General features: G+C 35.6%; 1 protein-coding gene across 2 annotated transcripts in view; it reads right to left on the bottom strand.

Annotated features, from left to right (window-relative positions):
- Positions 1-25,455, bottom strand: part of OLA1 (Obg like ATPase 1) — a 94,452-nt gene that overhangs the window by 24,266 nt on the left and 44,731 nt on the right. For both annotated transcript variants that reach the window (XM_054069926.1, XM_054069925.1), the window contains 3 exons: positions 23,121-23,296; positions 10,695-10,775; positions 10,332-10,429 (listed from right to left, as the gene is read on the bottom strand). In XM_054069926.1, coding sequence (XP_053925901.1) covers positions 10,332-10,429; positions 10,695-10,775; positions 23,121-23,296 — 355 coding nt within the window. The remainder of the gene's footprint in view (positions 1-10,331; positions 10,430-10,694; positions 10,776-23,120; positions 23,297-25,455) is intronic.

A 25,455-nucleotide genomic window follows, 5' to 3' on the forward strand; every position in this document is an offset into this window, starting at 1 on the left:
TAATTACCATTCAAACACTAACTCATCAGCTTATATAGTTCATTGCCCTTGCAGAGATAATATCCTGCTATGTTGCTTTTGAGTCTTAATTTCTAGTCAGTGAAGAAAAACAGAAGACTGATATTTTACAACAAAAAAAGGTCTATTTCTAAAGTAGAATAGTAGTAACAATGCATGCTTATAATGGATTTTCTACCAAGATTCAAAGACAGCACTTGAAAAAGAGCTTGTTAATTTTATCAGTTACTTTTGTTTTATACATACATATCTCCTGGTTCTAACTTCTGCAAGAGGACCAGCTACACACACCACACTTGTCTTTCTTCTATTACTACATGGCCTTTAATGAAAATGCAACATTTTGAAAACTAACATTAACAGTCTGCATCATCGGAGAAAATGAATCCTTAATAATTATTCATACACCAAGTAACTGTAAACCCAAATCATTTCAGAAGACCTGAATGTGTCAAGAACTTTGACAATTATGACTGGAGTCAGGAAACTGTAGCACTGCAGAATTTCTTATGAATTTTTCTAGTTACTTTTTATAAATGCTGTCCTAGATGACAGCTTAATGCGTACCACACGCAATATTTATTCTTCTTCAGTGTCAGACTGTCTAGCCATCCAAGGGAATACAAAGAATGTCACTTATTAGGATAAAAGCACAAGGAAGGTAATCAAGGACATATGTAACATCAGCCAATCATGCCCTATTTCAACATCCTATTCCATTCATAACAGTTCAACAATTATTTGCTTACTGATAACTTGCTTTCAGGCTGTTCATGTTCCCTATAACGGTGGTTTGCATTTATTTTGCTCTTTAGAATTGGACACTTGCTGTGCCATGCATGTTTGTCAAAACTTTGTATCTTCTGTCAGAAATAGCTTTAGCCTATCAAATAATTTGTTTGTCAGAAATCAGTAGTAGAACTTCTATGTCAATAGGGCACTAACATAACCAGAAATCAGAAACAAAAGGCTATCACACAACCACACACTACTGCAAGACAAGCAGCTAAAACCTTGTTTCTGGTTCATACACTCTGAGCATATAGTTGTATCTTTGTGGAGAACCTAATACAGAAATCAGACTTTGAACAGAATTGAAAAATATTTCAGAAATACACTGTCTAAGCACAAAGACATTAATCTTGTTTTTTAAGCTTGAATAACTAAATTCCTTACTAGTCCTCTTGCCTCTTTACCATATCTTATCCATCTTACTGAATGGCTACAGAGAACAGTTGCAGATATCTTGTCTGCTGGTTCCAATCTATCTGATGGATCTAGGTACAAAAAAGCATTAACAAAGACAAGTAGAGACAGGCAGACAGAGGGAGCCAGAGACAAACACTTACCCTCCATAAAATTATTTTAAAATAATAATAATAATCTTTAAAACCCAATGGGAAACTGAACCCACATGCACACTTCAATAATCCAAGCATCCTGGGACATAAAGATTTTATTAAATAAGAACATGCATGGATTTAATGAGCCTCTGACATAAAACATAAGCTGGAACAACCATCACATGGTTTAGATCGACAACATTGTGCAGGTTTTCAATGTATTAGGTGTAATAGTCTCTTTTTTGGTTGGTTTTTCTTTTTGTTGTTGTTGTTAATAAAAACCATTTTTTTGGATTTAAATACGTTTTCCCTTCAGAAGTGTAACACTGTGCCGGTGCACGAGAACAACAGTGAGACCTGATACACAGTGAATCTGCATAATTTTCATTGTTCAACTCAATGAAGTATAAAACCAGCACATTCACTTACTCTCTTTCAAATATTTATCTTCTCAACATCTCTTCAGGCTTTAGAAACTATTGCCAGAGCACAGTAAATCTCAAACAGGATTTTATTTAGCTTCTCCTCAAATTAACAATAAAGAAGGCCAAGCTTTGGTAATAAAGGATCATACGATACCCATACCACATGTCTCATTTGACAGTTCTTCCATTAAATATACATAACATATGAACTTCCCGCTCCAGTTTAAGAATGAAGCAGCATCTATTTCTGGTTTCAAGATAAGGACATATAGTTCTATTCATTATAGAACCAATGACTATCAACATTTGAACATTAGTCATTAGTATTGGCCATTAGAAGAAACTCAAGTTGTAAAAATAAAATATCTGCCAAAACTTTGGAAGGTAAGTAAACCTTCTTGGGAAAAACAAGCAGTTAAATGAAAACATATTTCCACATACTTTATACATAAAATTGAGCTGTAAATAACCATAAAATTAAAGGGAATTTAAGAAAACCAAAATGCATCAGTTTTTCAAAATAATCATAAATGAAAAATGTGCCTGTCAGTTGTGAAAAAGAACTTACTTCAGAGCAAAAGTAAACTTGAAAAATGGGCCCCAAAGTCATAGCTGCCAATTGTGTAAGAGAATTTTCTTTCTTATTTTTCTATTTCTAATAAATGATTTTTGATTGGCCGATGTTCCCATTTAGCCCGTTGTAGAAAACAGAACAAAGATGTGCAAAATAATCCCCCAAAGAATGGAGATGCTGCAGACCATTCATGAAGAGCATTTTCTTTGACAATGTCATCACATATCATTTTTCTGTTGAAGTTCCTCTCTTCACTGCTCATGTTATCTATACACGGAATGGATCAAAGTTGTTTAATTAATTAATTTGAAATCTAGTGCCACATTATTCTCTCCCCTAATGTTATATATCTTAAGTAGTATCTGTTTATAATGATGACAAAAATATTTATTGATAAGTCCCAGTTCTAATGAAGATTAGGACGAATCAAATTTCTGAAGTGTTCAGACAATACATACAAGTAACGATGTGCCTCCTTACCCTGCACAGGTTTGGATAACTTAATGAGGAGTTACATTTTCGCTTGTTAAAAGCTAGCAGCTATTGCTTTAGATTTTGCCAATGAAAATCCAAGTGTTTAAATAAAATATCACACAGATTACTTGATTCTACAAACTGCCATAGCAGATTAAAGAAGTATTGTTAGCAGGTAGGAATTTGTAAGACTACACAATCCGACTATAAAACTGGTGGAGCACCCAAATTCAAAGCTGCGGTTGTTCGAACTGCACTCACAGAACTGTGTATAAACAGATCAGAAATTTTGGTGATGACCAAGAAGAGCATGTGGACAGGGAGAAGAAGAAAAGGAACAAAAGATGGGAAGCAAAGCTGAACTGTTCAAAAGGAGGTTTGGAATGACATGTAGCTGGTAAGACAGAGATCATACACACAGCAAAGAAGCTGAAGCTACTCATAGCTGCTTTCACTCAACACAGCCTTACTGAGATGAAGAGTTAATACATAGTTCTTTTGTATTGCTCTGATAGTATAATCAGCTTGATGCATATGGATCATCTCTCAGAGAACACAAGAGGCTTGCTGGGGTATGGCTGTGCTCGACTGATGCTTGGTGGTGTGAGATGCTGAGCTGTCATGTATCATTCGCAACACTGCAGAAACTGGTCTTAATTACTCTGGTCATCCTGCTTTTTTACAGTCTGCAGCCTTTGGTGAGTTGTAAGAACAGCCTGAAGCTACCTTATCTTCCCAGGATAGGCCTTCCCAAGAAACAGGAGGTTCCTCTCTACCCCACACCAACTCCCCGCTTTTTACCAGTTCAAAGATTTAATATATCCTAAGTTAGTGAGACTTTTATTTCCTGGCTTTGCAATCTATGCTTTAGCTATTTATAAGTGCCATGTTGTAACCAGGTGGACTGAAAATTTCAAAACCAGCCCCACCATAACAGTGTTGCGCACTTTCAAAAACATTCTAGAAACATTTTATTTGAAAAATAATACTGTCCTAATGCTTAGAAGCCAAGATTTTACTTTTGGCACAGAGCAAACACAGTATCAGAGATAAACCATCATACTTCTGTGCAAGTCCATCCAAATCAGAATTTAACGTCCTCAACAGCAAAACTGCTCAAATTTAACACTGAAGAGTCTCAGTGATTTAATCTCTTCCTATAATCCACAGCACCTGCATGCAAGCAGAGCACTGGAGTGAAGCTAGACTTTTCCTGGAAGATGGTTTTGTATCTGGGGAGAGGTTACAGGCTGGAGCTGAGAGCAGGGACCCATTTCCCTGTGCTTAGATATGTGTCCCCAACACCTGCTGTTACCCAAACAATATGCATTCACATTCAAATGGATGGGGGACTCCACAGGGGGAAGCAAAGCAAAGCAAGGCAGGAAGTCTGGTGAAAGAAATCATCCAGACCAAAGGACTGGACTGGAACTAAGCCAACAAGAATGGGATGAAACCAGAGAAGAGGGAGAGACAATCTTGACAAAGACCCACAGAGAAGCCATCAGCTAGGTAAAAGGTGGGGAAAAAGTTTGGGACAGACGGAACAACTGAACGTAAAGTCACTGGAATTGGTAAGATAAAAGACTACAAGAAGTTAACTGGCAATATCAGGTAAGCTGCTGGAAAGAAAAGACAGCCATTACATTGATGGATGATAAATTAATTTGTATCTGTGAATTAATGTGTTTAAGACAGGATAACTGTTTATTAAGCAAGCAGCATGCACTATCCCCTAACAAAGTAGGTTAAGTGTCCTATGGGAACATATGCCATCCTCAAGTTAAAACAACCTAAGCTTTAAGGTCCTCTCTAGCAATCCAGCAGTAAAGGTGCAATAGGAAGCCTAAATTCTGGATCTTGGTAACTTTTGAGTACAATTTCAGAACTTGTGTATGCAAAAATCCATTTATACACAGATAATACAAATAATTTTAAAATATTTTTTAAAAACATTGAAATTGTAAGGAAGGGACGAGAAAGTGCAACACATTTAAAACATTATAATTTTCCCAAATCCGCCAGCATAGAATTCAGGCTCAAAATCATTAAGCAGCTATGTCAAGAAAACATGTCAATACCACAATGGCATTACAACTATTAATTGTGATTTAAGGAATCCTACATCAAGTACATTCTCAAATATATTTATAAGAATAAAATGTGTCTGCCTGAACACCCATGTGACTACGTTACCTTTCGTTTATTTGAATACACACTTAACGTAACTTAGAAAATAAATGTAATTCAGAACCTAAAAGGTAGCAAAAACCACATTCTGCCCTCACGTGGGTATCCTGCTACATGGCTAATACATTGGCATTTGCAAATAACTGTTTGCTCTAAGTGATGTGATTCTGCTCATCTCTGTGCTGCAGAGGTTCATTAACAGCAGCATCCTTCCTTTTAGAAGAGGAATGACTTTGAAGGTATTTGGTCCAAATGTTTTTTTTTCTTGTTTTTAGCAAAATTTGCGAAATTCATGCATTTCAGACAGCATCTGAAAAGGTCTGAAGCTTGGACAGTGAAAGGAGACTGTTTCTGTTAGACTAAGATGGAGATGTTTCACACTTCTATTGAGTCATCATGTTTCTAGCTGTAAAAGAGATGGAGCTGGCCTGCAGCTGTTCTTTCTCTTCATTTTATCTCCTGTTAATATATTTACTCAGATTCTTAAATATACATATCTTTACACTGCTTGCTAGATCATGTTTTGTTTCAAGGTATGTCTTTTTAATATTACTGCTTCCGTTACTTTTTGTTTCTTTTTTTTTGTTTCAAAATACTCTTTTGAAAGGTCTCAAAAGGTTAAAAGCTAAGGAAGAATTTTCGCTTGGATTTTTTTTTTTAATAGAGAATGAATATTTATTGCTAATCAATTTAAGAAGAGTGTAAAAAACTAGAATCTCCAGGACCTCTCTAAAATCAGGCATAATTTAAGGGTGAAAGCGGAGGTTGGAAGCATAGGGTTTTTTTGTTATTGAATTTCTCTTACATTTTCTTTCTTTTCTTGTTTTTAACAGGAGGACTGAAGCCATGAAAACCCTCCAGAAAGCATTTCTTCACCTGTCACCATCCTCTTGCTCTATCAGCACATAACATTGATTAGCTCTTTGCTAAGATAGTGAACACACAACTATTATAGCAATCCTACTGCTGAGCAGGTACCCACAGATACAACCAATGCCACCAAGTCTCCATTGACCGCCAGATTAACTTTCTTTCCTACCAAATTTAAAAGTGAAACACCGACTGAAGCAGATTCACAGTCAAGCCTACCAAGTCGTGCATACAACTTTACCCTTGATATTTCTTTCTTCATGTCACATTTCCCCACCTCCACCTCTTTTTCTGAATATTTGGAACATCTGAAGCAATATGGAAAAGATGAATAGAAAAGGATTATTCACTGTCAAACTACGAGATCTAAGAAGCACCAAATGAAATTATGATGTGGCAGATCCAAAACAAGCATAAGGAAGTACTTCTCCATATAGCACATAGTTAAACTGTAGAAGTCCCTGCTCCAGGATATTGGGATGCCAAAAGTATACTTGGGTTCAAAAGGTCAACATTTGAAATCATAAAATAAAAATCAGTCAAAAATTATTAACCACAAGCATATTATATCTGGCTTCTGGGCGCATACACTTTGTTTGTTTAATCTGTTCCTATACTCTTCTTCGGACATCTCTTTGGTGGTCTGTCAGAAATACAACATCAGAAAAGACAGACATTTAATCCGACCTAATTATGCCTCTTCTAGCTTAAGAACATAAAAAATGCTATAAAAATTAAAGGAGCAGTGGTTATTTACTATGAGACGTACATCACCTTTCTAAATACAAAGGAGTAAGTTATGATCAAGAGAGGTATCCTGCTCCATTAACATCCAACTTATTAACAGACTGTCCACTATAACATTTGGAGAAACAACCTCTTGAAAATAATGTTAACACTCATTTGGATGCTCAGTAAGTTTGAATACTATTAAGAGAAAATAGTGTTCAAAAATCCTATGAAGTCTCACATGACTTAGTTACAATGGTACAGAAAATCTTTAACAGGATAATCAGCTCTTTAAATTACAACCTATGCATAGGATGAAAAAATACACTTGTTTAGACCTGAGAAGCTGAGTCAAAAGATCAGCCTATGCAGCTTTGCACATACAGTGTTCCTAGTGCTCACTGCAAAGATAATATCCAAAATACTGAACCAAACAGGATGCTAAGCATGGTCCACTATACTCGCTCATTAATTATCTGAGTATATTTCATATCTGGATTCCATATTATGACCCACTAAAAGCACCCTCTTTTGCAAAACTAAAATATAAGTCTTTAATTAGGTGAAGGGCTGATAAATCTCTCACCCTGGATCTAAGTGACATGCTGTGACTGAGAAACCAGATTGAAATTAAAAGGCTTATTTAGAATAATTTCACTGTAAAACTCAAATACATGTATGCCATGTTAAGGTACTAGATCCATATAAAAACCATTAGGAAGGACTTAAGCATTCATTCAGAGCACAGCGATTTGTAGTAAGAATGGTTTCAGTGGATTCCCCCATACAACATCATGATTACTGTCATCTGATCATAACACAAGTGCGACTAACACAGCTGCCATGTCAGCCTCTCTTCAGGGGCCAGGTCTTAATCATAAATCAACTGAATGACTAATTCAACATTGTTAAAACCAGCAAGTAGCTGCTTGGAGCCATTCCAGTTTTTACATCTTTCAAAAGGTCAATACACCTACTCAAACACACAATAGTCCTATCTTTCAGTGTTTTCTTCTTTTCTCAGATTGAAAAATAACACGTTAGCACTTAAATGTAAGTGTGTTTTAACTAACAATTAAAATGTTCATTAATTCTGAAAGAGTGACCCAGTAAAACAAAAGGCAATTTTAGTTTTCCTCTCTACCCATAATCAAAAAGTCTCTCCTCTCCTTTGCTGTGTTGAACACTTTAATAGTTGTAAAAGTCTTTGGAAAACATTTTGCTGCTGTTTCCTGCATTAATCTTACCTTTTTTAATAGTAATATTATGAATCAAGCTTAGAAATCAACTTTTTCAAGCTGAACGATTAGTCTAAATGTGGCTTGCATTTCAAATATTAACCTCTACCTCTCAAAATAATAACAAAAATAACAAATTAAGTCGCATCTAACAGTAAAACATATTCTAATCATTCACATCTGCTTGCACCACACAAATGACAAAAGCCTAACGGTATCTTCCATAGAAAACATTTATTCTGCTCTTAAATATAAAAGCTATGTTGCATAAACAGAGGATTTAAAGCTGTGGTAGAGCGCTGAATGAAAGAAATTGGCAATCTTTCTGGTTCTAGTAGATGCCTTTCCCTATCACACAATGTTTCCCACTCATAAATACATGACAAATACTTCCTCAATCATTTTTTACGAGCAGGGATGCACAGGGGGTAGTCAATGGCTAGCTTGAGGGAAAATAGGAACAGCAGGAGGCAGAAACTGTACTGAAAATGGCTATGTGGTAAATTCTCTTCTGGAACATCACTCAGCTACCCAGGCTTTGATCTTTCAGCTACAATTATACTCACATCCATGAGATGTGGGTATACTTTTTAAAAACTAAATCATTAATTGTAATAGAAACAGTTAAACAATTTCATTATATGACTCCTTAACTCAAACATCTGATTTTTTTACAAATAAAAGATTGCAATTTATATAAAGATTTGCTTTCAGTTGGGTTTAACTATGTCATCATCGCAACTAGTCTCACAAAAAACATGGGGTGACTGGCGACAGCTAAATCACAGGCTGGCGTCTCCTAAGTAGCCTGTCTACCATTAGGGTCTGGGGAATGGTATTTACTGTACAATTAGAGCCAGTGAGCTCTACCTGTAATCATCCAAAAACAGGTGCGAGGATACTTTTTTTGGACACGGAAACCAACTCATCCATTTTCACATAAACTTCCACGTCTGTATCGTTACAGCAAACCTTAGGAAACCTCAACATTTGTACTTAGAAAAAATATCACCTGACAATAACAGAGCAAATACTACTAACCTGATTTTAAAGACTACCTCGGGTAGAACCACTTGTAATGTTTAAATGGTCATACCCAAAAAGCATTCAAAGAAGGAACGAATTAATTTAAAATTATAAAATTTGGCCAAATATTAAAAGCTTACATTATTAAATTCATTATCAAGTTTATTCTGAATTGTGTGTTTCAGGCTGAGAGGGTTTGCTATTAAATAGGTTAAATTTTGTTCTTTAATACAAACACAAAATGTCTTGGAGTATCAAAAGGACAGTTTTAGTTGCAGTAATTTCACAGAATTTATTCTAATGATTTACTAGAGTTACCCATCTGACATTAATTATTGTTTTGGTTTCCAGTCTATGAATGTTTATTTTTCAGTTTAAAGCCTTCTCACTCTTTGATATCATATGGAAATGAGAATTTTTAATGGAAAATTGAAACCATGTGCATCTAAGTACTTAATGAAGTACAGGGAGAAACAGAGGGTGTACTTTAGGAGAATTCAGATATTCCGCTTTTCATACTTTTGATTTGTTTGGATGAGTTACATGCATATATGTGTTCACAAACATCGTTTATACATCTTCAAAGTATCTCACAAGTACAGCGTTTAAAGATGTGAATACTAAGAAAAGGTTTGTTGTTTGGTTGGGTTTTTTAAACTAAATATACTGCTACAGATTTTTCTTCACTGTATACTTACTTGATCTGTTCCCTCTTCCACAAACCAAATATTTATCCCTTCTAGATCTTCCACTGACATGCTAAACGCTATACTTCTCAACAGCGGATTCCCATCATATGCCTACCATGTTAGGACTTCATCCAGCTCATCGAATGTCTGATAGACTGATTTTGTAACCATCATGTACTTAAGTCATAATATTAATGTTAGGAATACTTGACTAAAACCTGCGCTGATCATGGCATTAAAGCCCATCAAAACAGGCCTGTAAACCATAAGCAAAGAGCAAGCACTGGCAAGAAAACCAGGCACCCAACTGCAGACAGAAGAGTACTGTTAAAATGTGCATTTTTGCCATAGTTTGCAAGATTTCTGTGCAACTCATATAGCTTTAGTTCCTTGGCATTTGACATTCTTTCAGAATGAAAAGATCTTGTTCAGACAATCATCATTGCATAAGTTATAAAATCATACATTCATTTAAATCAGTACTTCTAAATCTATTTTCACAGTTAACAGAAACATGTAAAAATATAAGGAAGGAAAACATCCTTTTCTATTCTGTACTTTAATTCAGGCTTTCGCCATATGCATTCTACTCAAGCAGTACACCAATAGGAGCAAGACACGTAACAAAAGTACAACATTAGTTTTCATTCCAATTTTAGTTAACATCCTTGGTCATCTTAATGCACTAGGAATTACTCACCATTGAAAAACATGAAATAGAAACAAATTTAGATATTAAACCTGAACACACTCACCACTTGTTTTTCTTTCTAATGTAGTCTTTTTCAGAGAGGTTAACCAAGTAGATCATCGGTTTTGATGTAAAAAACAAATGTTTGTTCAAAACATCAATCTAGAAGTAAAAATAGACGAGGGTAATTACAAAAAGGAGTTATACCAACTTGCATTAATTTTATGATCATTTTCCTCATGGCATGTCTGAGAAGGCAAGAGATTTAAATTGTAACATACAGATCACTGAAACACAGAATCGGCTGATTTATTTAACATGCAATACATTATGAATATGAATTCTAAAAAAAAAAAAAACTTTAAAAAATGTCAGTAACAGGTAGCAAAATTAGAAGTCAATGCATGGGATAATATTTAGAGCCTACCTCTTTGTCATTCCAATCATGATAGAAGCGGACAGCTTTCTTTTCATCTATTACCCAGGTCTTGATTTTGCACATTACGTCCTGCACAAGATCAAGAAAAAAAAGTCAAAAACTCAGCTGGATATCAGACCATTCTCTCCCATAAACAAGGCGTGCATATATTAAGATTCAAAACACACACACAAATCAAAAATTAGATCATATTTTTTAAAAGCAAATTTTTACTCTCCTAGAAACAGAAGTTGTTGCTTTAAAAGTCATTGAAGAGCAATATTGATTATTAAAGCGATACAAATCCCATAATTAGGAAGTTAAATGAACAATAGCCAAGTATCATCTCCCACCACCAAAAAAATTAGCAGAGCTCTTAAAATATATGTAAAAAACAGTACATTTTAGATTGATTTTCAAACTCCGTAAGATGCGACATTTCAGCATCCAGCAGGAGAGACCACGTACAATATAAACATGCCATTAAGAAAAGGGAATGGGTGGGGAAAAAACACAGCAAATATCTTTTTTTTTAAATTGTGAGCAAAAGAAATTGAGCCTATTATTGATGATCCACCCTTCAAGAAATTAATTCAAATGGCCAAAGCCCTTTTATTCCGCATTAATTTTTCGCCAACACCTTCTCCCTCCCCCCCAAAATGAAACCTGCCAAAGCCTCCATTACACAATGGCAAGAGCCTTGCACTGGTGACCTCCAACCAGCTGCATTCACTTTCAGAACATCTCTCTCGGCAGGAAATCTAAAGGCCTTTTAGTTAGCAAGCTAGTGTGCATTCAGAAGGAGTAACTGCAGGAAGAGCCCAATGTGCTTTGTTTCTCTGGCCTTTCTTCACAGAAAGATTAATCATCTGTGAAATGGAAACGGCAAACAGCAAGTGACACAAACTGAACCCTTCAAGCCTTTCCTCATCAGTTTTGTGGTCGTGAATCCGAAAGCTGCGTGTGGCACGGTTCTCCTTACAGGCAGGTGTTAATAAAAGGCTCTTGGGTCTGAAAGGTCAAACTTAGCTCTTCTAGGAGTAGTACATTTTAGAGTCGCCGATTTTTTGTTGTAGATAATTTATGATCGCGCTTTAAATAATGCATTTTTTAAGTTCTAATTGATACAACAGAGAACTAAGACCTCTAATATACAAGGAAAGCTTCCCTAAACCGTTGAGCACACATTTTTTGCACTTAGTGCTATGCAGTTGAATACATTTATAAACAACCATAAATAACATCAGTATTTACTAGTCTTTTCTAGTCTTGCAGTTGCTTTAGTGAAAAAAAAACAAAGAAAAAGCTCTTCTAAATCTTCAGATCCTGATTTGAAACCCTCCAGGAGGAGGACTCCCCACAGACTTTAACAAGGAAGGGGCAAGCTAAAACTTTTAATGAAATCTAACATGTTCTGCCTAAGAATAATCACTTTTACTCTCTTATAACTGAATTTCACTCATAAATGTTTAAAAGTGGCTAATATAACACCATTTCCTACAAGGAGAAGATCAAAGTGCTATATTACAAATGCATTATGATTAAAAAAGCACTGTGCAGCTTTGCTATTAACTGTTCTTTAAACCCTAAAAGGCTTCCCATAGATCTCACTTGGCACTGCATATACAACCTTTGACAAGTAATGTAGACCATTTTTATTCATTGCCTAAAATTGTAGGCAATTATGTACGTCACACTGGCCACCTGCAAATTCTGAATGCCTGCTCCAGTTGTCAGAGCAAAAAAAATAATGTCGGAGGGGATTAATCTAGGGGGAGAGAGTCCTCTTTAATGGCTCCAGCAGGTGAAATGGCCCAGCTGGTTACTATGATGAGTGGCCAGAACAGCTTATGTAGAGACATGCAACAAGATTACACATAAAGAAGAAAACAGTGGTAGCATCTTATCTTTAACCCTTTCCATTTTTTAATTAATCAATATAAACAAGATAAGAGAAGCAATACTACTGATAGGTACTTTTCATTTAAGATCTTCATCTCCAGTTATTGTTTAAATATATACATAAAAATCAACACAGTCTCCAAGCTTCCTGTTCATCAGTGAAGGAATTTTGATTACACACTATTTCAGGTTTTAAAGTAATTCTAAAGGCACCTGCCACGTGGCTTTCAACACTACAGTTACCCCCAAAGAGCAACGCATTGTCATATATAAACTGGAGTCAATTACAGAAAAAAACCATTGTAGCACAAGTTACCAAAGCCAATCTTTTAGGGTTAAGCAGCAATGAGTTGTTGTCTAATCATTTTGTAAGTGTAACTACAACATGTGGAACCTCCAAAAAAATTTCAGGCATCACCACAGCAAACAAAGTTTGCCAATCAGAACTTCTCTTCCACATTCATCTGCTACCTACATTGACACATTTAAACCCATTTGGCACAGACCTAATTTCTCAGAGTTCTCATTTAGGGACCTGACTCAATTTTGTTTGCAACTGTTGTTCTAAGGGAGTCACTGCATGGCTAACTTCCACAGGGAGTGCTGACCAACAACTGAATATGCTGGGAAGAACCAACTGCTGTATACTTGCAATTTAATTTTGGTTTTGCAGAGAAGGTGGCAAAGTATTGGAAAACACTCTTTAGATAAAAGGATGGAAGCTTATAAGCAAATACAACAATTATGTCTGAAGCTGATGAAGCAGTAAGACGCAAAGAAAAATTGTGGAAATAATTATTCAATGTCAAAGTAAAATTTTCTCTTATGGACTACCTGGGCAATTGCACATAACAGAATGTAAGGCAGTCAGTCCAGAAACAATAAAAAGAGACAGATGAACTCAGATTCCCCTGTATCAATGGTGACGTCCCACTTAAATGAGATTTAATATGATCCCTTAACAAGAAATCATTAACACGAGTGGCAAAATGAAGGAAGGCAACTATTTCCACGTCTCACTCAGCTGCCCCAATACTCAAAACAAACACAAAAAGCACATTTTTGGGTTATAACTCATATGGCACCATTATCAGTTTTTAAATTGCTCCCATTTAGGCCTGGTGAAAGAGTATGAACTGACCTTTTCATCCTTACTATCACTGTAACAGTCATTTAAACCCATCTAATCACTACTCTAGTTAACTCCAAGATGCTTAATAACAGAATACAGAGCAATGATCCACTTTGTTTTATTAGATCCAGCCTCCCCAGTTGCACACTTCGAGGTCAATCTGTCACCAGCAGAATGATCCACTTCTGGTTTGACCAAAGGGGTATTCTTATTCTGTTTTTCAGCTAGCAACACCATAGCAAATACTATTTACAAAGCTCTCCAAAATCCTTCCGAAATCCGATTTAATTACAGTTGTCAAGGCATATGAAATACAGCAAACTTTATGAAAATCAAACACGAACGTTTTAAACATCAGTTAATATCTGACCATATCCTTGGCAATGTACGTGGCACATGTGAATACTTATTATATTTAGCCATATGAAATGCAATGATTTTAATTTATGTCCTGCTCTCATTTTCCAAAGGCAGGAAGTAGTCAACCTACGAATGTTAAGCAAGACTTATTAATAGTAAGTCCCAACAGTATAACATAATATAAAGAAATACATTTAAATTGCATTTAGGAGATCCATCAAGACAAGCTCATGAGACACTACTGTGTAGAAAAATGTGCATACATTAATAAACTCTCTGGATGGATGATAATCATAACGTGCGCCAATGCCAAATTCTTACGGCATGAAGGACTAAAGTGAAGCTTAGAAAACTCACTTGCCTACTTGGCATCAGAGAATTGTGAGGTTTTTGTTGTAAATTATCAGCGCACGTAATTAACTTCCGCAAATTTAATAAAGAAGTAAGCAGTTGTGAGGATTATCACTTCACACTTCAAAGTGCAAGTGAATTCTCCGTGATCCTGCAGGCAGTGCAAAAGCCACTGCTAATACAAAGAATAACTGTGAGTACAGCAGGCTTTTTTCCCCTCCACCAAAGGAGATGGTTCTGGCAGTATGGAGGGTTTCTCAGCACCTTATTTGTTCCTTTCAAAACTTTCAAGATGTACTAACTGACCAACTCCCTCTGAACACGTCAAAAGCAGTTAAAAACTGTTTATTAAAACTTTCCACTGTCAAAATTCTACAGCTTTCACTGCTCTGCTCCTCAGAAAAGGTAAGAGTACCTAAAACGTTACCTGTAGCTCTTAGTTAGCTCCTCTCATTTCATACAGAAGTCCAACAGCATAGCATATCAATAATGAAAGTAGAAGTGCATAATTAATATACTCAGATTCCCTTAAGGAATCTGGCTCAGTGACGTAAGGTATTTAATTGAAATAAACCACTGCATACACTAAACGCAGTCAACACCACCTAAACCAGTAAGTCTTGGAATGTAACTGTAAACAGAAAATCCAATAAGTGTGTTTCTGGTGGCACTCCAAACAAATTATTTGCATTTCACTAGTCATCACCTTTCATCAACAGCTTAAAAAACATTTCATTAATGACACAGATTCTGAGAACAGTAAATTACTAACTGATGTGAGTCATCTGTGTAATGGCCAGAACTCCTAGACAGATTTAGTGAAAGCGAACAATGTCTTTTAATATAACAAATCCAAGTTCATACACTTGGGAGGGAGGGTGGATACAGTCTTTTCCCAGACAGAGGACTTCCCCCTTGCAAAAACAGTCATTCTGAGAAGACTCGAGGGTCACAAACAAATGAACTGTACTATAACTAAACAACTACTACAGTCTTTGAGTATATAAATAGGCTCATGTCCAACGTAAGTAATTCTGAACTTACCCCTGTTGAAATACTAAAAAACTGGAGAAAAATAAGAGGTTTTGAAAAAAGTACTTACACATGAAGACTCAGTGTGCTTAAATCTCATGCTTTTATTCTTACTGCATTTCATTTCATATACATAATTAGAAAAAAAAATCACATAGTACAGCATTCTTCACACTAGCATACAGAAATCAAATGGCTCAAAGTTGAAGCTTGACAAATACAGACTAAAGCTGTGTCTTTTTTCTGAACAGTAAAGATAATTAATCACTGACACAGTTTATGCAAGTTTCAGTAATTTATGTAGCTAGAAAATATTTCCATAAAGGTTATTTTTTTCCCCTAAGAGATACATTTTCTTATAACTCAGTTGTGACAATTAAACTGGGATATGCAAGAGTTCAAACTAGCTAATAATTAGTATTTCATCTGGCCTTCAAAATAGCTATGATGAATTTTCAGGTAGAGTGCTACATTATTTGAGGTAAAGAGTACTCAAACTAGTTAAACCGTGCTGCACCAAAACCAATTTACTGTGTGCACATCAATTTCCTTGTTAATACAAGGTGTATAGCATGCACTCTGCCCACAGTCCTCCCATTCACGGCTTTCCTAGGAAATCTTTTTCAGTTCTATTCAGTGTAGCCTCAGCTCTCTGCTTTTCCTCGCAATTTCTGGTGATTTGAAAGAGGTTAAAGCAACAAAGTAAGAGTTTATTGTAAAAACAAGTTTAGAAGCAATAGTATTTTTAAGGGACAATTAAGACAAATATTACAGTTAAAAAAAAAAAAAGGCTAGATTGTGTTTTTCAATTGTGTTAAGTGCTTATATAAGCTGTAGCTGCTGGGTACAAGAAAGAGAACAAGCCAGGTACTGCATCAACTGGAGTGACAATGAACTCCTCTGTGGTACAAAACAATGTCTAATCTCTTACAGGTCCCTTGCTCACTGACATGAACAAAAATTCAATGGGATAAGTAATGGCGCTACCCTTTCTTCTGTTCAATATCTTCTAACAGAGCCAGCACAAGCAGTACATTATCTAAGATTTACTCAGAGTTGGACACCAATATTGTTTATAAACTATAACAAGTACTTTCACCCAAAACATCCTATAAGCATTACTGACGATGTAATTCATGTCAATAATCCCCAAATCCTCCTGTGTAGCTCATCCTTTGGGATTCTAAGGCATTAAACACAAAATGATAGTCTCTTGTAGCTTCTCAAAGAAGCAAGCAAGCAAGAACACAGAAAGCAATCTATCTACAAGTGATTATTTCTAGCTGTTCAGAAATTCAGAACAGGGAAAGTGCACAGAAAAGTAAACCAATACTTCCGTTAAACTTTTCTTACTGCTTTAGTCTATATACACTTATTTCCAAATAAATCCATGTGTGAAAATATTTGGTCCAGATGCAAGTAAAGACAACTGAAAAAGATTTCATTTTCAGAACAAAACTATTCATATATATAATGTATATAATGCTTAAGAATTATACCATGGTTTGGATCTAGACATACCCAGACAGACTTTATTTCCAAAAGTAATTACTTTAAGCCACTGTTCAAACCTACACAGGAAAGACTAGCCTTGACAGAAAGTATTCAAGCATTGACTTCTCTCTGTCTACTGATAAAAACAAAAGAAATCCAAACGTGCATTTACACATTACGTACTTTTAAGTCAGGCTTTACTACCGATTAACTCACAAACATCTGCCATGAATATTTTCCTGTTACATTCAAAATGTTCTCCAGAATGAACTTTAATTTCCTCTAAATACCACATTAAGCACAGTAAATGGTCCACTAAAGATTTTAGGCATAATTATATGCATTAAGAATATAAATATTTTCTTGATTCCCTATGATTTAACATTTAAGTTACTAACTGTAACAGCCATCAGCAGAAAGTATGTCAACAGTGTACGTGTATGCTGCTCCTTTCCTTCCACCTCCAGTGAAACAAACTGGTCTCTCAAACTTTGCTCATAAAAGGAAAACCAGAAAAAAAAAAAAAAGACAAAACCCACAAAAACCGATTTGTTGCTGTATTCTGTATTTATCTTCAACTTGGAATGAAAGAAAGGTGAAAATTCCCAACTGACATCATCAGATAGAGGATATAGGAGTTCATCCATCCGTGAGAACTCTTGGCAAGCACTTGCAACACGAGGTCAGCGAATCCCGCTCGGCACCATCTCATTCATCAGAATATTGCAGGAGAGAAAGATTTTTCATCCTGTTTTCTCCTAGTATATATTGGTAACAAGAAGAAACTTAATCTTCCAGCTCTCTTCTTTTTGTGAAGTATCTCCTACACTGTATTGTTAATTTTAAATTAACAAAAAAACATCTTTCAAACAGTTACTGTATTATCACGACAGAACCAAGAGATTAAATGGAAGGGAGGAAGAAGAAAGGGATTAAAGCTACTTAAAACATCATTAGAAAGATTTTGCTTTACTACTCATAGTACACATATGCCGACAGATACTTACACTTTATGCCTATGGTCACTGTATTTATTATTAGTTCATCACCAATCACAGTAACAAAACAAAGCTTGATGCCTTTCTTGTACTTTAAATAAGGACCAGATGCTTCTGGTACCACATCATTAAAAATGGATCTATAACTGTTCTTCTCATAATTGCAATTACCTTGATCTTACAAAATATGTTTGATCTGGAAAACTGATCTTATTTCAAAATTGTCAGACTTGACTTTAACAATGGAATTCAGATATGTCACAGGACTGGTAAAAGCACACTCTTTCAACTGAAAACTGGAAGTTCAAATGCAGTGAACATTGATCCTGACCTACTGTAAAAACCACCTTTCAACTGAAAATTGGAAGCTCAAACACTGAGGACATTGATACTGACCTAAAAATTTTGTCTTCATATCACTAACATTGATAATCTGCGTGAATTCAACGACAAGTAATATTCTTGTGGTCAGATATATAAATCACAATACCACTACCACTAAGAATTATTCTGTGCTGGAATTCAAGATTCAGTGCACCAACAAAAAGCTGGAGGAATAGCTATCTACTGCAGAGGATCAGTCTCTAAAGACAAGAACAGAAACACACAGGAAAGGTAATGAAAGAGAATACTGCAACAATGTTCACTTAATTATATTGTATTGTACAAATTTGAAGACTTTTGTTTCCAGGACTGAAAATGCCATAAATTAATACATATTTTTAAAACAAGTTCTAAAATTTGTACATATTTAAGTTTTACTTCAAAATCTTCTGCTATCCAAAATGACAGATGAATAATAAGCTAACAATAAAGTTTAACTCAACATCCTTCTCATGTCTCTGCAGACACTATCAAAAATACTCTGCTTTCTGAAATTATATTTGCACTGTTTCAATACATGCAAATAACAGGAGTGCTTTTATTCTATATTATCTCTTTAGAAGGTTATAGCCAAAATAATACTTAAAAGGTACACTGTGAAAGAACAGTACCCTTAATAAAAGCAGACAATCATTTCTAAGAAGGCAGTGAGAACACTTGCAATACAGACAAAAATGGACATGTAAAGGAAGCTATTCCAAGGCTATGTCAACATTACATGTTGCTTATCTTGGACCATATTGTGTCATTGATTTTTAAGTACAACTTGAAAATTATTTCATTGATGGCTCCTTAGCAGCAGTTGGCTATTTTATTTCTGCTGACAGCAGAGTGAGAAATCAATCCTCTGAGAGACAGGAAGAACAGGTAATACTGTATTCAACTGCAAAGCCAGGTCACTGCACAAAGGTGAACTTAGCAGCTGTATGCAATGTGAGCTTACGCAAAGGAAAAATGATAATGAACAAGTTAGAATAAACGCACAAAAAGACGAGCAATCAAATACAAATATCAGATTTAAGAGCTGTTTACTGATACAGACTGACAATTCTTCTTTTCCTCCTCCTAAACCATTTGGAGATTTCACACTATCACATTACAGTTGCTGAGGTTTACTGATAAAGCGAATCCTCTAAAGCAGGCAATTCATATTTATGAAATAAAAAGAATGACTTCTACTTTCAATTAGGTTCCATGAATCACACAGTGAAATCCCCTTTGATGTCAACAGTAAGTTTACACAGGTCACACAGAGATTATAGCCTCTCTGAAATCAGTTACTTTTCCTTAGCTTTCAAATTAAGGTTGTTATATTCAGCAAACTAGCAATGGAAAACCATACTTCACCAAGATCAATAGTATTTATTACCTTCCTCACCTTCTTCTTTCCCTAACCTTAAATAGTTTTCTTACTCAATGGACAAAGTTGTCTCAAAAATTTAAGTGGAAAGAAACGAAAAATGCAATTCAAGTGCTAGATGGTTTTCTTCACCAGAAGCAAGCAAGTCAGTGAAAGGTCTGAAAGCAATGCAGGTTAAGAAAGCTTGCAACAGCTTTATCTGAATGAACCACAGAACTTTCACAACTCTCAACCAGTTAAAACTCTCAAAAAATTCTCAAGTGTCTTTACTACCAAAAGGATGGGAAAACTATGAAAAAGAGACTAAAATTTAACATTGTGCCTTAAAAACAAAACCAACCTACAAATACCAACTTTTTTCCTCTGTGATCTCCTAGTCTTCATAAATGGGAAAATGACTGGGAACACTCAGAGCACAGGCAAGAGCCATTTGTTGTGCACCTCTGTGCTAAGGAATGAACAGAATATTAGCAATGACTATGTATGATGCTGATAAATAATTTTAAAAGGCAAATCCTGAATCATAAGAAGTTCTCTCCCAGCCCCTCCCTTTCTGCTCACCCCTTTTGTTTTTTAATACAACGTGTTTGGAAAAAAAGTATTAATTCCAGTCTATACTGTCTCTTAATGACTTTTCTGCTCTGGGAAAAGGAAGTCTTAAACAGTAGCCACAAGCTGGACAGAAACAACATTAAAAATTATGCTGGACAGGGAACTCGCTCTGTGCCCAGCAAGGCAACTGCAAAATGCAACAGCTTCTGGAGGTGCAGAATAATCAAACAGCCAAAATACACTAGTAACATTTGGCTCCTGCTTTAGGAAGGCATCATCTTCAACTGTTTTGTTCACCAATCCCCTATTGTTTCTCTCCTGGATCCATGAGTCATTAACTACACAGTTAATCATATGGTACACATACACACATATATGCAACCATCGGCCTCATCTGCAACACAAAGCGTTAAAGAGGCAAAACAAACCGTAGAGGAGAGTCTCACTACGCAGTGGCTGAACATCTAAATAAACCCATTTAGAGGCTGGAAAAGCCAAAGAATTGCTCTTATACTCTTACAACTACACAAATCTCTTTGAAGAAGCTGTGTAACTAGGCCTAGCAATTTATTTACGAAGAACAGAAAAGCACCCAGGCAGTTTTCACAGGTCTTTACCAATTTAAAAAGACCATTTCACTCAGGTCTACTGTCTACCTTACAATTCAAGCATACAAGTCACAAAGTAAGACAAGCAAGAAGGTCCAAGATCAGCAGGACTCTCAGATGTGATGTGCTACAGCACTTGCCTGAAGAGATTCTCCAGTGACTGTAGTTCCTACACGCAGCCTTTGTCTCAAGGGGAGCATTAATATGTGCTGCTCCATTTTGCTCAGCCACCCCTTTCATGAAACAAAGGATTGGTCAAGTGTAACAGGTATTACCAAGAACAGAAGTGGCAGAGCAATACAACTTCAAGAATCTGGTGTTTTCTGGGCACGTGTTCATAAAGAAAGGATTAAAAAAAAAAAAGAAGGAATGACGAAAAGTGTAAGTTACGAACACATGGATAAACTACAGATGAAGTAATAATTAGGAGGAGACCAAAGGAAGAGGCAAAGAGAAGGATGAGAAACTGAAGCTGGATAAAGACAGGTTAATAAAGTTTACTTCAATTAAATTGCTTTTCTACATTTGAGGCTTTTACTTACCATCTCCCTTGATTTGAGAATAATCTGAAATTTTCCGTTTTCAAACACATACCAACTTCTTGTAGTTAAAATTGAGCACGAGTAGCTCTGTCATACAACAGTGACTGTACCTATCACCCATTACAGTTAAACAACATCTATTAGGAATTTTATTTAAAATATATTTCAGTTGTGTTTCTCTGCAATCAGAGAAATGCTGACTTCTTCCTTAGCACAGGAGGAACACAGAGCATAGTATGAAACCTTCAAAGCATCCAGAGAGGTACACTCAAAAACTGAACAGGAATGCCTCCATCACGAGGAGCCAAGCAAAGCTGTTTCCAAACACATCTGTTCAATAAAGTGAGTGAGGAGAGCTCAAGACTTGGGCAGAACAGCATCACAATACTCCTCATTTTCATAGTCTCCTATCTATGCCTTATTTAGCCTTAGGCTGAACTTTGAATTTGTTATGGACTTGCTTGCCCCTTTCTTTAAGATTAATTAAAAGGTAAAAGACCATGTGGATGCTATTTGAAACTGTAGGCATAAGCTTCTAGGGAGGTGCAACCTTTCGTAAAAAAAATAAATATCACTGCCCACATGTACCAAAGGCTGGGTCGACACATGTCAGATAAGACCTTAAACAAAGAACACCCTCTTCTCTCTCTCCGGGCTTACATGAAAGCCTTCAAATCATCTAACAATAACTGTTTTTTCTGGATTAGATCAATCATGGAATAAAACACTTTTCAAGTCAGATCAAGACTAGTTCTTCACCAACAGAAGCTCCCAAATAAGTGCTTTTTAACACTGCTTCAGGAAGATGAACATTTTGGAGAGGGATGTTCACTTTCAGCTCCTATTCCAAACAGAAGGTAGGGCCAACAAATCTCATTGCACTTCAATACTGACAAAATGAAACACCAGCACTGACATGACAATGTTTTTGTTACTACTCACTATGTAAAAAAGCTATGGGAGCTTTTAGTTTTACTACTTAATTTCAAAGTATAAACAGTCCATTTCCACATCAATTCACAGCTGTAATTATTAGAGAATGCTCTTTATATACCACCCGAAATATTTATAGAAGATTAATTAAATAAAGAAAAATTAATTACTAGACTACTGGAAGACTCAAAAGTCAAGTGGCAGTAAAGTAACCATTTACAAAAATATTATTTGAGGTTGATAATTATTATACATTTCTAGTTTACAAAGAAACACCACTGCTACCCTGTGATAATTGAGCTCATTTAAGCAGCTTTACACAACAACATTCTAAAATTAATTTCAACTAGCAGTCTTCATTTAACAGGCACTAAAAGACACTAAGTGCAACCACATCAAGAAAATATATTCACTTGGTGGCCGCAGGAGGAGAAACAAGTATCAACATCATAGTAGAACTTAACAGCAAAAATAATTCAGGAGTGACTGCTGGGCTGTGAATTACAACTAAACACTGATGTAAGTTTGATGAAGCATTGGCAATTAAATAAAGCTGTGTCAGCAAGAAAATAACAGCTACATTTTAAAAATTACTATTAGCTTTATGAGTGAAATCTTACATTGTCAAAAGAGAAAATAATACATTCTAATAATTTTTCAACAAAAATACACATAAAAATAGTAGTAGTGTTTTGTATGTGGGAGAACAATAACAAAACCCAACAATAACAAAAATTTCAAATCAATAGAGTTCCCAATGAGCTACTTTTATATGTCATATACTTACATATTCAGGTTTTAATTTTTTGTCTCCTCCTCTTACAGCTACTTTCTCAAGCTTGTCTATACTCTGCATGATCAGCTCCTCATCTTTAAGTCTAAGTTCCTCATGTATTATTTCAATGTCACGAACAGGATCTACGCTTCCTTCAACATGAGTGATATCATCATCTTCAAATGCTCCTAAAACAAAACAACACTTAGATTACATATTAAGATAAAAAGACAAGAAATATAGATTCATAACATACTATTAAGAGTCACGAGAGTTTGAGATTAAAAAGAAAAGTCAGTAGGTCTGTCATAGTGCCCATATACAAGCATCACCTTGTATATAACATTGTCTATAAAATCACTATTTTTGGTCTGTTAATTTGCATAATCAACTCTAGAACTAAAGCTTTATACATATACATATAAAGCATAGATCTTTGCCATTTCAAGAGAACACTAACACGTCTTTTAAGAGTTTCTTCTAAATAGGAAGAGGCTAAGGCACTTTCTTGAAAACAGGTGCCACTGCATTTAGCACTATCTAACATAGCAGTAGCAAACACAGCAGCTAAATTGAACATTGCAGAACATTTTAATACACAGGGTAACGACTAAGAGACTCATGCAAAGAAAACCTTACAAATCACCCTGGCAGCCCTCACTGGCTGACCAATTTTATGCATTAAGGAAAAAAAAAAAAAAAGTTCTAGACAAAGAATTCTGAAGTTCAGAATGAGTCTTAGTGTTTCCAAGGGAAACAGGGCTTAGAAAAAAAGGCCTGAAATCATCTGGCAGACCTCGTCCCTGTTTCAATCTACTTTATCACTGTGGTTCTGACGGTGATTAGATAATGAACCACTCAGACACACAATTTACACAGCAGCTAATTTCATCGGCCTGATTTGAGGGTATGGTTTTTAGGGGGCCATCAAAGAAGCGGATGAAGGTGCATTTGTCATATATGAGTGACAACCATTCACACAATCTGAACAAAATGGTGCTGGCCCTTATTAGAAACACATGCTATTATCACATATTTAAAGTGCAGTTGAAGCCATAATTTCAAATTGCCAACTGGAAACATAAGGGTAAAACAACCAGATATTACTGAAGCATGTGTGCTGACTTCATGCCCTTCTAAAGACAATCTGGCAACATAATTCAACTAGGATTTAAATTATCAGATAAGCAACAGAATCAAACACACCCCCACCCCTCCCAAATCAATAAGTATTTTAAAAATAAAAATATTAACAGTTAAAAGGAATTTATTACTTATTTATGGATCAGAGTATTTGCATGCCTATCTTGTAACATTAAAGATATGCTTGAGAAATCAACAACCAAAATATTTTTTATATTACCAAAATGAAAATCAACTGATCTTTTATATAATAAAACATCCCAATGCATTTCCTGTACTAAATATAAGATAGGAAACAGGGTAAATTACAAACAATTCCTTAGCTGATATACAGAAAGTTAGGGTTCTTTGTCATACACATCTTAGACTACCTCTTTTCTTTTAACATACTGAAAACAGTGGTTTTAGCAAGAAGGACTTTGCAGCAAAACACACCATACACAGATTTAAAACCTTGTTGACAGTCAAATATCAAAATTCACACATTCTATGAAAAGTCTTCAAGACAATGGTTACCAGGAATACCCTTCTCTCCTATCAGCTTCGTCTCTCCAAAGATCACCAATGAGCTCCCTTGGTACAAGGAAATTACCTCAGCAATAGATCCAATTCTGATGCTGGCCATGATGGGAGAACGGGCTGCTCTGTCAAATGGACACTCACTACATTAACTCACACCAATGCCAGGCAATAAAGGAAAAGACACCGTAGCCTGTGCCTTCCGTAAATCCTTATCTGTGCATCTGACTCCATGGGACAGAGGCTGTTTAGATGAGCAAACACTAGAAAACATAATTCAACAGCTCTGTTCTTGTTTACAAGGAAAATACTGAATTAAAAGGGGAGGGTTGGAAGATGTCGCTGCACAGATCAGTCTACCTGCCCAGCCTTCGTAATAGGTGAATATACAGCTAAAAAAGCAAGTAGTTTATCTTTCCTCCCCATATTAATAAAAAAAGGTTCATTGCCATCTAAATAATACATTCACATGTTGTCTACACCTTTCTTCTCCATTTGGTGTCCACAGGTTTAAAAAACAACAAAAAAAAACCCACACTGTTGAAGTCAGGAGAAGAGCTCCATGCCTACAAAGATCTCACATTTAAAAACAAAACATAAAGTAAACAGCTTGTTTTGGTCTTAAGGAAGAATGAAAAAGCAAGTGTAAAGTCAAGTAGTCAATAATAACAAAAGACAGTTTATA

Source organism: Cuculus canorus, chromosome 6, assembly GCF_017976375.1.
Source record: "Cuculus canorus isolate bCucCan1 chromosome 6, bCucCan1.pri, whole genome shotgun sequence".
In the NCBI taxonomy this organism is placed as follows: Eukaryota; Metazoa; Chordata; class Aves; order Cuculiformes; family Cuculidae; genus Cuculus; species Cuculus canorus.